Raw genomic sequence first — 12,930 nt, 5'->3', positions numbered from 1 at the left:
GAGGAAATGTACTTCCTTTCTTATCATCCTCCAAAATCATTCAAATTTTGTACAGAATGTTCTTTTATTAAAAAACTAATTATAGCATCATCAATTGTAATTACAGTCGTTAATAACATAATTTAAGAGAAAATAATTATTTCTTAAATAAGAGTTTTACGGCACTTGTACTACATTCAGGTTATTCATGATTGTCTGAGAGAGAGTGAAGGTACACAAGTGCACGTGTCTGTGTCAGTGAGCGAGAGCATGCAAGCATGTCTACATTCACAGACTAACCACTACCTCAGAATTACAAAGTTTATCTGTTCAGTACCTAGTTTTGAGCAATGTGACGTCAAAGATTTTGAACCTCACACCCCATCAAGTTTTTTCAAATGCAATTCTTTGAATATCTTGATAACGACTTCTAATAATCTTACAAATTTGATAGGGCAGATAGAACATTTGGTTTCTGACCTCATGGTCATAGCAACTCAAAACGGCCACCAGTGTCAGATAGAACTTAGTAATTCTAAGGGAGCACAATGTGTACATATAAGCATCGATAACAAAAAGCACACTCTCATTCTCCCATTTTTTAAAACACTGACAACAGCTACAGTTTTGTCAAACACTCCCTTACCTCAGCAGCATTAAAAGTTGTGACTCTCATCAGGTTGGTCTTTCGGAAGGAGAAGATGGCCACGGCCAACACTGGGACATGTAGGGAGAGAAGAAACAAGAGTCAAAACACTCTACACGGACATAGACACAAAAGACTTCAAGAGGAGTCCAGCTGTGAAAAAAAACCCTCTTTTTTGTAAGTTTTACGGCACTTGCAACAATATATGAGGCATAGTGGTGAAATCAGGCACATGTCAAAATAATCAAATTGAAGATATTGGCCTTTTTTTGTTTGGAGTCGACACTTTTTATGTCCATTTAAAAACATATGTCTGTGTGGATTTTACAGGGGGGGGGAAAAAGTTTATTAACCTTATCCGTATGCCCTTGGGTCATTTTGTACCCCCGGGGTTGTATTCTTTACATTTTAGAATACTTTTAGAGCGAAGATCTCTTTGAAACTTTCAGCATTTCTCAAAAAAACATTTTGACACACTGCTATGAAAAGCATACAAATCGGATTAACTAGTAAATTTCCTCTTTGGAAAGTGGTGGCACAGAGTTCCCCACGTCGCATGGATACGACAATAAAACACGACGTACGGATAGGGTTAAAGGCACAAAAAAATGTAAAGTTTCAATTTTCAAGGATTCTCAAGCTATTGAAGTCACTAAACTTTGGTAGCCATTTTCCCGCTAAATTTATCTCTGAATCAAGGTGACCTCCACCTCCTTCGAACTTCTTGACTTCTATTCAAGATAGATGGCTATTTTTTCACCTAAAGACAGACGAATAAACATACTTTAAAATGATACAAAAAGCTCCATATGGTATGCACAAAAATTGATGAGCGCCTGATTCCACTGCATCGTGACACATATTAATCTTTGTAGAAGTGCCAACAAGTTACCAAAAAAAAACTGTGAACTTTTCAGATCCACGTAGAAATAGTAATGAGGTGACTCAAAATTTACAGACCACATTGTCAAATACAACTTATATAAAAAAGTTGTGCGAAATTCGAATAATTTCAAATATCCAAATTTATCCAGAAAATTGTCACCTGTCTTTTCACAGCATCGTCATGGAAACAGACACAGCATGACACAACTGTAAATATACCAAGTTACAGTACCACACAAATGTAAACAAAGCAAGTTACAGTATGACACAATAGTAAACAAACATACCAATCAGGAAATGAGAACCAAAAAACAAAAGAGGACAATTTTTTTAAAGATACATATTATAAAGAAAAACCTCCGTAGGACACTTTGGCAAAAATAGCAATTGTGAGAACCTATTGCGCCATCATACACTTGTGAGAACATTGCACATACACAAGTCACTTACCTGGCAGAATTTCGAGAGAATCGTACGCCAGGACTCTGTCCCACAACAGCAGCACCTGGTCACTTGCAAGGAATCCTGAGAATGCCCTCATCAGCCATTTGAAAGCAATTTTCAGTCTGCAGATGCAGAAAGTTTTGTTTTATTTTTAGTAAAAGTTTTAAAGCACTTGCAGCACAATAAAGACATGTGAGGGTCGAAGATTACAAGTGTAACAAGAGAGTAACAAATACATAATAGAAGGAGAGGTGATAAGGACGATATAGATGTTTTATAGGAGAGGAAGAACAAACCACACCAGAGCACCCGCCAACTACACTCAAACACAAAAAGAAATTATGAAGTGTTGGAAAGAGATTGACAGATAGCATTTGCATAGCACTCAACAGCAAGCTCTATGCGCTTTACAATCTATATATTTACCCCAGCAGACTGATAGCATTCTGAAACAATCTCAACTTCCTTGGATGTATACAGTGAAACAACAATCAAAATTACAGTAAGCGGGACTGATTTTGATGTAGTGCACGGGATTAAGTCTTCAGAGTTAACAGTTTCCGAAAAGGGAAATATCCCGGGGAAATTCGGGACAGCAGGCTTGTCTGGTGTACTCTAGTGTGACATACATACACACAACAAACTTACGGCTGACATCCAACTTGCTTGAGGTGGTAGAACAGTTCTGGCTCCTCAGCCTGCAGCAGATGCTCAAATAACAGACTCAAGGACACGATACCCTGAAGAGTCAGGAAAAACTTCAGAATTCAATAAAGTTGTTTTTTAAAGTTGTACTTGGCAAAAAATTTAGTTCAGTCAGGAAACACACGTTTTACCATTGCTTAATGGCATATTGAAAGGACTTTATAATATTTTAAGTCTAAATATTTTTTATTTGTTATTTTTGCAAAATGTACGTCATTTCAAAATTTTTATAATATGCTAGAAATTGGGTTTTCTTCCAAAAATTTGTTTTCAACTCCCTGTGATATAAAATAGAGTATAATATCTTTAAAAAAACAACCTCAAGGTGTTTGAAAACTTTAAAAAACTAGCGTGTTCAGCATTAAATTCACTACAAGAATGCCCTTATTTCAATATTCATAATTTCTAACAACTGGAAAGAACACAATTTAATTTTGACATTTCATTCACTCAGAATTACACATTTCTATCTGATATTTTTGGCTGTTTTGATGATGTTGAGGTCAGAAACGAAATGTTCTTTCTTCTCTATCAAAATAGTCAGATTATTCGGAGTCGATATCAAGATATTCAAAAGATTGCATTTGAAAGAGCTTGACATGTTGTGCAACTCAAAATCTTTGGCGTCAAATTTCTCAAAACTAGGTACTGAGCAGATAAAACTTTTTAATTATAAGGTAGCGTTTGGTGTGCATAATGGTGCAAGCTGTAGTCATTCTCATACTGGTGTAAACACAGAGAAAGGGTGTGTTGGTTTCACGGTGAGACTTCTTAATTAACCGTTCGTATAATATCTCAAACTTTTTTACGTCAAATTCGTCAAAACTAGGTACTGAGCAGATTGAACTTTGTAATTCTGGGGCAGAGGCCAGTACTGCTGTGGAGAGGATGATGGTTTGGGGAATACAAAAAAGAAGCAGAAAATCTGGCATCCTTGCAGGAAAGAACAGAAGAACATTCAACCAGATATGCACTGGCACAATCAGTAGAAAGACCCTCAGCGACATTTTGGAGAGAGCAAAAGAGCATCAATGGATATGTCCGGAATGCAGGGATGTCGCTTCCTGAAACAATGAACAATGCAATGTACAATGAATTCTGGGGTAACAATTTGGCTCACCTGCGGGTGGGAAGACACGCTGTGCAGGCGGAAGAAAAAGTGCATGTACATCTTACGGAAGACAAAGTAGAGCTGGACCACGTCATCGTAGAGGTAGCACATCGGGGCAACTGGTGGGAGGGGGGAAAAACACAGACATGCAGGTGTTATTCGTCATGGCGCCCGTGGCCTCATGGTTAGGCTCTCAGACTGTAACATTCAGATTTGCCAAAAGAACCTACTGTTAGAACATTTAGTAAACTGTAGTAATAACCTAGAGTACTTCTGTAAGCTTATAAAACATCTTTTAAGCATATTTTCAGCAGTTTCGAGATAAAGAGATTTTTTGCCAACGTAATCAGTTTTAAAAGGAGTTTTTCTGAAATTTGAATTCTAATTTATTTTAAAACTAGATCCAGTTTCATTTTGATTTTTCCACACAATCTAGGTAGCTGATCAGGCTTTCGATTTAGCAAATATAAAATATAAAAAAATTTGACACCAAAAATGAAAAAAGGCATTTTGTCAGCTTACGGCAGAGTAAATGATTTTAACTCAAGCAAGAACCTCCAGCATAAAGCAAATTCTGCCAGCTGTCGGGTGAACCTACCGTACATAGCAAAACCATGGAAGGGGATAACTCCGTTAGGTGGGTAGGTCACAGCAAACTCCTCCACCCCGAGCTTCCCTCTGATGTAAGACTTGGGGGGCGTGGCACTGTTCTGTGTGAAGTGTTTCAACACAACAGTGTCACGAGAGAATGGCAGCAGAACCTAGGGGAAGGGGGGGGGGGGGGGGGGGGGAATAACACACATGATTGGGGTTATAGGAAAAAAAAAAAAAAAAAAAAAAAAAAAACCCATTAAAAATAAAAAAAAAAAACCGAAAAAAAAAAAAAAGTAATAATGGTAATAATAATAATAGTAGTAATAATAAACATCATATAAACATAATATAAACATAATAATCATAATAATAATAATAATAATAATAATAATAATAATAATATCAAATAATAATAGTAATAACCATAATAATAATAATTCTTATTATCATCATTGTTATTATAATAATTATACTAACAACAACAATAACAATTATAACAATAACAACAATGACACTTATAATAATATATATAGTAATAATGTAGTGCATTTTCCTCATGACCTTATCTTTATTCACTTACAATGCATAACGTATCAAAAGTATCATATACGAACTCTCAACTCATTCATCAAAAGTAGCGTATGGCACATAAAAATGCAATTTCTTGATTTGTATGCAACAAATTTCTAACCTCATTCACCAAAAATGACTCATAACACATAAGAGCTCTGAATTCTGTCTCATTCATTAAAAACTACTATTGATCAAGATCTTGTCTTTTTACCTTTCGAAAAAAAAAAAGAGATAACAATCAAAGATTAAAAGGAAATGTTCTCTTTACCTGGTACAGAAAGTCCTCAAACACAAAGTATTGATCATCGTTTGTCGCTGTCAGTTTGACATCCTAAAGTAAAACAAAAATAATACATAGCAATTACGTAGCACTTTTTCATAATTTACAATGATCAATGGGTTTTACATGACAAATCAGCAGCCTTCAACAGAATTAAAATACAAGAAAAATTCAAACATAATAGCATTCATGTACATATTGAAGACATAAAATGACACAAATATGTATAATATCAAGGTATAAATACATGTATAGAGGCATATGAGCAGTGACAGGTGACTAGATAAACCAGATAAAACATGTGAATGAACACCAGATGAATTTCATTCGATTATATTTCACTTGTAAGGACCTGCAAGACATAAATGGCCACCTGTCCAAGACAATCACTGTACAATCAGCCACTTCCCCCCTTAGCATTTTTTTGAATATTATAATGATATTGTCCAAGACATCCACCTATCTAAGACTACGACTTTTCTCCTTGACAACAAAGTTCTCCCAATTGAAAGAGCTGCGGAACTGGCTTACCATAGAAAACTGCATCTCCTCTCGATGCTTAAAGGCAACAAAACATGAAAAAGTCAAAGGACAGTAAATAAAAAGGTACCTTGTACAAGAGATTGTCCACAAGCAGGTCATGTTGAAGGACGTACGCCTTGAGTTGTTCATAGTACAGGTGATCCTGAAGGAAAAACAGACAGAATCAATTGTTTTGATCAATGAACAATTATTACACTTAATTTTTTGCGCATGCCAAAGAATTGTAAAGGCACATAAAAAATGTTTTAATGGAATAAAAATTCATTATCCAATCCTTTTTTGTTTACCCCTAAAATTCAGATGACAAACTGAGACCAAAAAAAAAAAAGAAAGGAAAACAAAATTAAGCAAAGGAAGTATATATGTAATTAGAAATAATAAGTTGAGCTTAAAATTGACATCCATTGAGAAAGCACATTTCAGCCCATAGCTGCTCTGTTGAACACTTCTACCTACAACATACAAAGAAGTCTGCATAAACTGAACACGAATAATCCAAAAATCAGTGGTAAACTGAATGAAAATAAAATCTCCCCCTTTTTTAAAAACCTGATGTATTTGAGCAGCCTCTCTAAACCCAAAACACAGCTAAACTGAATAAAATACGATAGTCCTGCAGATTTTGGTTTAAAAACTCCATCATATTTGGTCACCTCTTGCACTCTCAAGTCAGAGCACACAAAAATAATCTCCTATTCCACAGATAATGAGGAAGACCACGAACAACCACCATGTAACAACTGAAGTTTTAAAAAGTAGGTAGCATTAACCACACACCACTACATGCAACAATTTTCTTAAAGTTTTTAGTAAGAGTTTTACGGCACTTGAAACACAATAAGGTCATATAAGTGCATAAGATTAGAAGTGTTACAAGAGAGTAACAAACATAAAACAGAAGGAGGAGAAATCAGGATGATAGATATTTGATAGGAAAAAAGGAGCAAACCACACCAGAGCACCCGCCAACCACCCACAAGCAACAACTGAAGTAAAAAAAAGAAGGTAGGATTGAGCACGTACCACTTGGTCCAGCTCCACACCCAGAATCTGACTCCACAGCTCAGCTCTCATGGACACCGGGCAGCCTTTTTTGGAAAATTCTCGGGAGATCGGAGCGTGTTTACTGCTCAAAACTGGAAAGAAAGTGAAAGTACCACAAAGATAAAGTGGGACACAGCTGGACAGAGGTGGGGACTATATTGCTGTACACTGACAATACGTTTAAAAAAATTTACAGCAGTTTTGTGATAAATAGGCGTTTTGTCGGTGAAACCATTTAAAAATCTATTTAAAAATTAGTCACAGTTACACTTAGATTTTTTTCACCCAAGTAGGATAACTGATCAAGCTATCTATTTAGCGCACATTACAAAATTTGGTACCAAAACTGAAAAAAAGGCGCTTTGTTAGCTAAGAGCAGTATAGCCCAGGACAGAAATACATGGAGAGCTCCTGTTGGTGGCCTATACTCCAGTATGGGGTGAGAAAGGCCGATGATGATACAGATACAAATATTTACTCAATGAATTAGAACAAATGTGCGACTGTTTGCTTGTTTATTTCAGCAAAGAGAAGTACATCCACACAGTAAAGGTAATTTAGAGCAGGAAAAAGCAATAAACACAAACAACACAGGGAAAGAAATAAAGTAGGACCTGCAAGTGACGCCCTCCGACCTCCCACTTGGGCGAAGGGAAAAAGACCAGGTCAATAAAGGTATTTCAAGATAATTTAAGAGACAAAAGGAATGTTGAACAAAGATTGTTGAGGTCAGTTGCAGATCTAGCACTTGAGAAGAAGAAGAAAAACAGAGAAGTGAGTTGTGAACCAGGATGGCCAATGTCGTTTTTTTTTCTTCAGATCTTGCACATTTTTCTTGCAACAAAAGAAACACAGCACAAAAAGAAACAGGTCTCTATTAAGATGGTTAACAAAAGACTTCTATGCAAGCTAGACAAGCCCTTTTTTTCCTTTTATCAAATATATACGTACATGGCAATTTCTTCCTCCCGTCTCTGCCACAGACAATAACCTTTATCACAGCAAAAAACAAATGCTAACAATTTCCACCTGTTTAAACATGGCATTGGGCTGAACGGCACACTCTCAAAGCCTACTGGATTAACAACAACAACAGCAGCAGCCAAGCATATACAGCAGAAAAATGAAACATAATAAAAATGTAAAATTAAAGCACACATCTATCGAGGGGAAGTCACCTTTTCTGCCCAGTTTTGTCCTTTCGTTGTCAAAGAGTTCCGCAGGAATGTCGCTGAGGTCGTCGACCCCTGTCTGGCACTGTGTGATGGCCATGTCACTGTACTGGAGCCTCTGGGGATGGGGAGTAGGGGGTGGGTGGGAACAGAGGGACGATGAACTGACTTAATTCTTTACCCACGAGTGGGGTAAACCCAAAATGCCGCAGCCATATTTTAGTACCAAATCTAAAATTGAGATATACATCATCAAATTGGTCATTCAATCAAAACAAGTAAACCAGAGAACGCTTCTGTGAGCTTTATGATCTGTTGGGGTAAAAATGTAGATAGTAAAGTACATAGAGCTTGCTGATGAGGAGGTATATGAGCTATGCAAACGCTAGTTATTCATTATTTCTTATGATCTATTATGTAAAAAGTCTCTACAGCATTCTAGAAACAGTCCACAGGGGACCATCACTCCTTCGAACAGACTCACCAACTCATTCAAGGTTTTCACTTTCATGGGCACTTGAATCAAACCCCAGGGTACGTCGAAGGATCTGTGAGCAAAGAAAAAAGAAAAAAAAATTGCATGAGAAGAGAGCCGCTGGCAAACAAGACGCAGGAACAAATTTAATTTTACAAGCAAGATCAAAGCTCTGTGAAATGGATAGTTACACCTCTTCTTTTTAAACTAAGACTTCAGATTTCTGTAAGTTGCAGGCCTATTCTAGTTCTGTTGCAGCTAAGTTAGTTTAAAATGTGCATGCATACATTATATTTTTATTATAAATAAGATTGGTTTCAAGCTACAAGCTAGCATAACCCACCAACATGTTCAGAAAAGAATTAATATTTGACATATATAAGGATACAGTTGCAGAACAAACAAGAAGGTTTGATAATCAAAGAGGAAAACAAAATTTAAAAAAACAACACCATTTTTTAATTTAAAAAATAATGAAGCATCTTTAGACTGGACGTCTCAACTGTTTATTAGACAAACTATTCATTTCAACTTCTCATCGGAGCCTTCAACCGTTTCACACACACAAAAGCACACACCCCTTGTACTTACCCTACATTGCCACAGCTGTTGCAGTTCGGGTTCTGCAGACTGACGACAACCTCCAGGAAATCTTTGGGAGCATAAACCGGTCGGATCTGGCTCAGGTCTGATAAAAAAGGGTCAGCATTTAAACACGATTTTAGTTTGAGTAAAGAATTCATCGGTTTGTTTGAGTAAACAGAAGCATATCAACACATTACCGTCATTTAGTGCTGGAAAAAAGTAAGACAGACAGACAGAAACAACAGACAAAAAGTAAAGAGGTAGGACCTTTCAGTATCAGTACCGGTAGCACCCTCCAACCACTCACTGAGTAAAGAGAAGCACACAGACTTGATAAAATTAGGTACAAGGAAAAATTATGCAGACAGATGCAACAGGGTGAAAGAAAAAAAAGTACGACCTCGAACCACCCGTTATGATTATTTGCTGGAGACAAAGAGAACACAATTAAATATCGCCACAATGATAGCCATAAACCAGAAAAAAAACAGACATTATTTGCAAACAAGATGTTTCCTATCATCTGCAATAACACTGCTTTCAAAATGAACATGTTCATTGCTGTTGATCTTTTAAATTCTATGCTCTTACACGGATATATCAATAGAACTTTCAAAAGAATCTGGAATAAATTCCTGCCTGCATGCGGTTTGAGAGATGCATCTGATGTGACATGTTGTATTATTGCAAGTTTTATTTTCTCTTTATACTAAAATTGTTTTGTGATAGTATTATACAATCTAAATGTTATGTATATTATATCTACAAGCGTTTTTTCCATTCCTAACAAAGCCATGAAAACTTTCCCACAGGGACAATCAAGTATATTCTGATCTTAAAAAAGAGGACAGACAGAAACAACAACATGAGGCCTAAACAACATGAGGGCTAAAGGAGCAGGACTCAGGTCACCCCAGGATGTTCTGTTCTTTCTGCATTTTTTCCATGAGTTTTTAAAATGTTTTGGGGGGGGTTTTTTGTTTTTGTTTTTCTTTTTTGGTTTTTTTTTTGTAACCATCACTCAGGGACAGAAAGCTGCTATTGTATTTACTAGTAGCAACCTAAGTTTCAGCACAACATTTGAAGCCCATCCACGATCTGCAGTTCAAAAGAAAATACAAACAGAAAATGAATCTGCTGAATAAATCACAGATAACGAGTCAAGGAAAGTAGATTATTGTACCATGATATTATCATTGTACCTTTCAAAAACTGAAAGAGTTAGTTTTTCAGCAATGTGGATTTCTCTTTTTTTAAGGGAGTGTGTGGGGAGCGGAGAAATGATAATACATTTTATGAGACAACTTCACAACTGAATGTCGCGTAAAACAATAATTTCATTCAGGCTACGAGACACAGACGGGAGCCAACACTGGGGCAAACAACATTGGGCGGGTAAATATAGGATGCGGAAAAAGCCAACTGAGCTGTCTGAGAGGATGGTGATGATTACGCAGAAATACAAGAGAAATTACTTACACAAACGTTAAAAAAGTAAAAAATATTACAATCTAACTTCTATGTGCACTTGACTGAGCTCAATGACAGTCACACTCTCTGCTGCTGTGTCTTTGCCTCAGTGAACAAACCAAGAGTTCGCCAGTATTACAACATATAGTATAATCCGCTTATAGTATAATCCGCTTATATCGACATGCTATGGGAAGTAGATTTGATGTAGATACATAAAAATGTCGATACATGAAAATATATAAAGCCAAAGAGGAAAAAACAAGGGGAGGTCAGCGGTAAACTGAGAATGGGATAGGGAAGGGGAGTGAGTGATCGGGAGTGGGGGTAGGGAGGTGATGCCCAGCGCATGAGACGTTCGTGTCTGTGAGGCACTGTACTGTGTTGGAGACTACACTGTGTTGGCCCTACATGACCTACTAAAGCCTGGTGCGTCGATATAGGCTACTTGGCGGGTATGTGGACTTAATGAAGAACTAATCTGTTAACTCGTCAGCGTAGCTTTTCTCCCCATTTATGTTCGTGGGCTTCCCCAAGTACCCAGGAAGCATGTCAATAAAGCAAAGTGGGCAGAAAAGAAGTCGATATAAGAGAAATTGTTTAGTGAAGATACTGAAGGAAAAAGTTCATAATTGGAAAATATGTCGATACGTCAAAATGTCAATAAGTCGGATGTCGATATAAGAGGATTTTACTGTAGGCTTCATCAATGTTAACACTTTCCACCCATTCCGTGCGCAGAGCGCTAGACCTTTGTCCCTACGTACCAGAATGTGAACATGGTACATCACTGCTACACCTGTGTCTCAGAAAAAACACCCCAATCATTGTGACATTATCAGCGCAGCATTGAGAAAATTAAATGTGACGATCTCTTGTTCGCCAAGAAAGGGATTATTATCGGAACTAAAACCACTAGATCAACCACATTTAGCAACCAAATCCTCATTGTGGTGTAAGGGTAAAGCAGCACTCAAGCTAGATCTTCTCGACATTTTTCAAAACAAATTTCAGTCCACCTGTAAACTAATTTTTGCGATCAAAGGCCACACAACCATTCAGAAAGGAAATTATAACTTTAGCAAGTGCGCATATCTAAAATATTTTTGTTGCTATATCACACCGTCGCCAATCGGCATCCCATGGGGAAAAAGGGCGGCTTCTTCTTACCGTTGCCGATCGGCATCTCATGGGGGGCAAAGTGTTAGTACAAAGGCAAAAGAAAGGCAGCAGTTTCTAAAAAATGAACACAACACTTTCGTGTACAGAACATGACATAATTGATATCAATTAAATACTGTCAAAATTGTCCAAGACGGTCACCCATTGTCTTGGAGAAAAGGGTTTTTTTTTTTACTGATGGATAATATCTTGAACAGTGTCCTTATTTTTTTTTATGCAAAAGGGGAAGTGGGAAGTGGTTGTATATACAGGTGAATGTCTTGGAGTGGAGGCCATTACAGCAGGCTCTACTGTAGTCATAACACTCACTGCACTAATTTGCTACCTTTGATTTACAAAGTTCGGCCTGACACATTATTGATCACATTCACAGTGCAGGGGAACGGCAAACAGTGACACACACACACACACATACAAACACACATACACACACACACACACATACACACACACACACACACATACATACATGCGCACGCACATACATACACACACACACACACACAACCATTCCATCTAACAGTGCAGGGAAACAGCAAACAGTGACAGACACACACACTCAACCACTCTATCTTCATCTCACCTATCCCTCTACAGATACCAGAACTGCCACGCATAAATGCTTTTGAGAGCAGAAAAAAAAAGCGCATACTAAAATTGATTGATGCCAGCACAACTAACAAATGTTTTTGAGACAGACAGAAGTGTTAAACCATTTACTAAAAACAATGCATTTGTTATTACAATAGTTTGAATGGAACAACAAATTACTTTTAATTTACAAACAACAATTATCATTAAACAAATTGGCTCATGAAATTTAATAAGATCATAATATTATGCTTCTAAAGTATTAAATAAATCATGAAAAAAATTAATGAAAAAAAGTGAAGCACCACTGGCTGCAACAGGTTATATCTGTATGTCCCTAACCTGGCAAGGCAACCAATGATAATAGTTTTGTCTTTTAACTAAAGCGTGCACACATTAAAATAAAATATTTCCCCCCCTCCCCCCGTGATTAATTTCTTTTTAAAATACAATGTCAACATTTTTTACACAAATATTAAAAAACTGCAGATGAACAGTAAGGACAGAAGAATTTACTACAACTTCCCACCTGGCCCATCTACCCCTAGCTCTGTCCATCTGACCATCATGTCTTTCTGCTCTCTTTCTGGTCGCTGAAAAGAAAAGGGACAGAGGAAAATGCACTTAAGAAAAAGACTACTTCATTTATCC

General features: G+C 37.0%; 1 protein-coding gene across 2 annotated transcripts in view; it reads right to left on the bottom strand.

Moving 5' to 3' along the window:
- Positions 1 to 625: 625 nt before the first annotated feature.
- The window catches only part of LOC101860844 (TBC1 domain family member 19), a gene marked incomplete at its 3' end in the record, with an annotated part of 16,904 nt that continues 4,599 nt past the window's right edge, over positions 626 to 12,930 (bottom strand). Inside the window, 13 exon segments of one of the 2 annotated variants that reach the window (XM_035972278.1) lie at positions 626 to 696; positions 1,961 to 2,076; positions 2,603 to 2,694; positions 3,780 to 3,889; positions 4,369 to 4,531; positions 5,206 to 5,268; positions 5,828 to 5,902; positions 6,784 to 6,896; positions 7,983 to 8,094; positions 8,461 to 8,524; positions 9,043 to 9,139; positions 12,272 to 12,310; positions 12,809 to 12,872. In XM_035972278.1, the coding sequence (XP_035828171.1) occupies positions 626 to 696; positions 1,961 to 2,076; positions 2,603 to 2,694; positions 3,780 to 3,889; positions 4,369 to 4,531; positions 5,206 to 5,268; positions 5,828 to 5,902; positions 6,784 to 6,896; positions 7,983 to 8,094; positions 8,461 to 8,524; positions 9,043 to 9,139; positions 12,272 to 12,310; positions 12,809 to 12,872 (1,179 nt within the window). 2 annotated transcript variants of the gene reach the window in all.

The sequence above is a fragment of the Aplysia californica genome, unplaced genomic scaffold (genome assembly GCF_000002075.1).
Source record: "Aplysia californica isolate F4 #8 unplaced genomic scaffold, AplCal3.0 scaffold00638, whole genome shotgun sequence".
Taxonomy (NCBI): Eukaryota; Metazoa; Mollusca; class Gastropoda; order Aplysiida; family Aplysiidae; genus Aplysia; species Aplysia californica.
The sequence above is the reverse complement of the archived record's forward strand: the minus strand, read 5'-3'. Positions and strand labels throughout refer to the sequence as shown.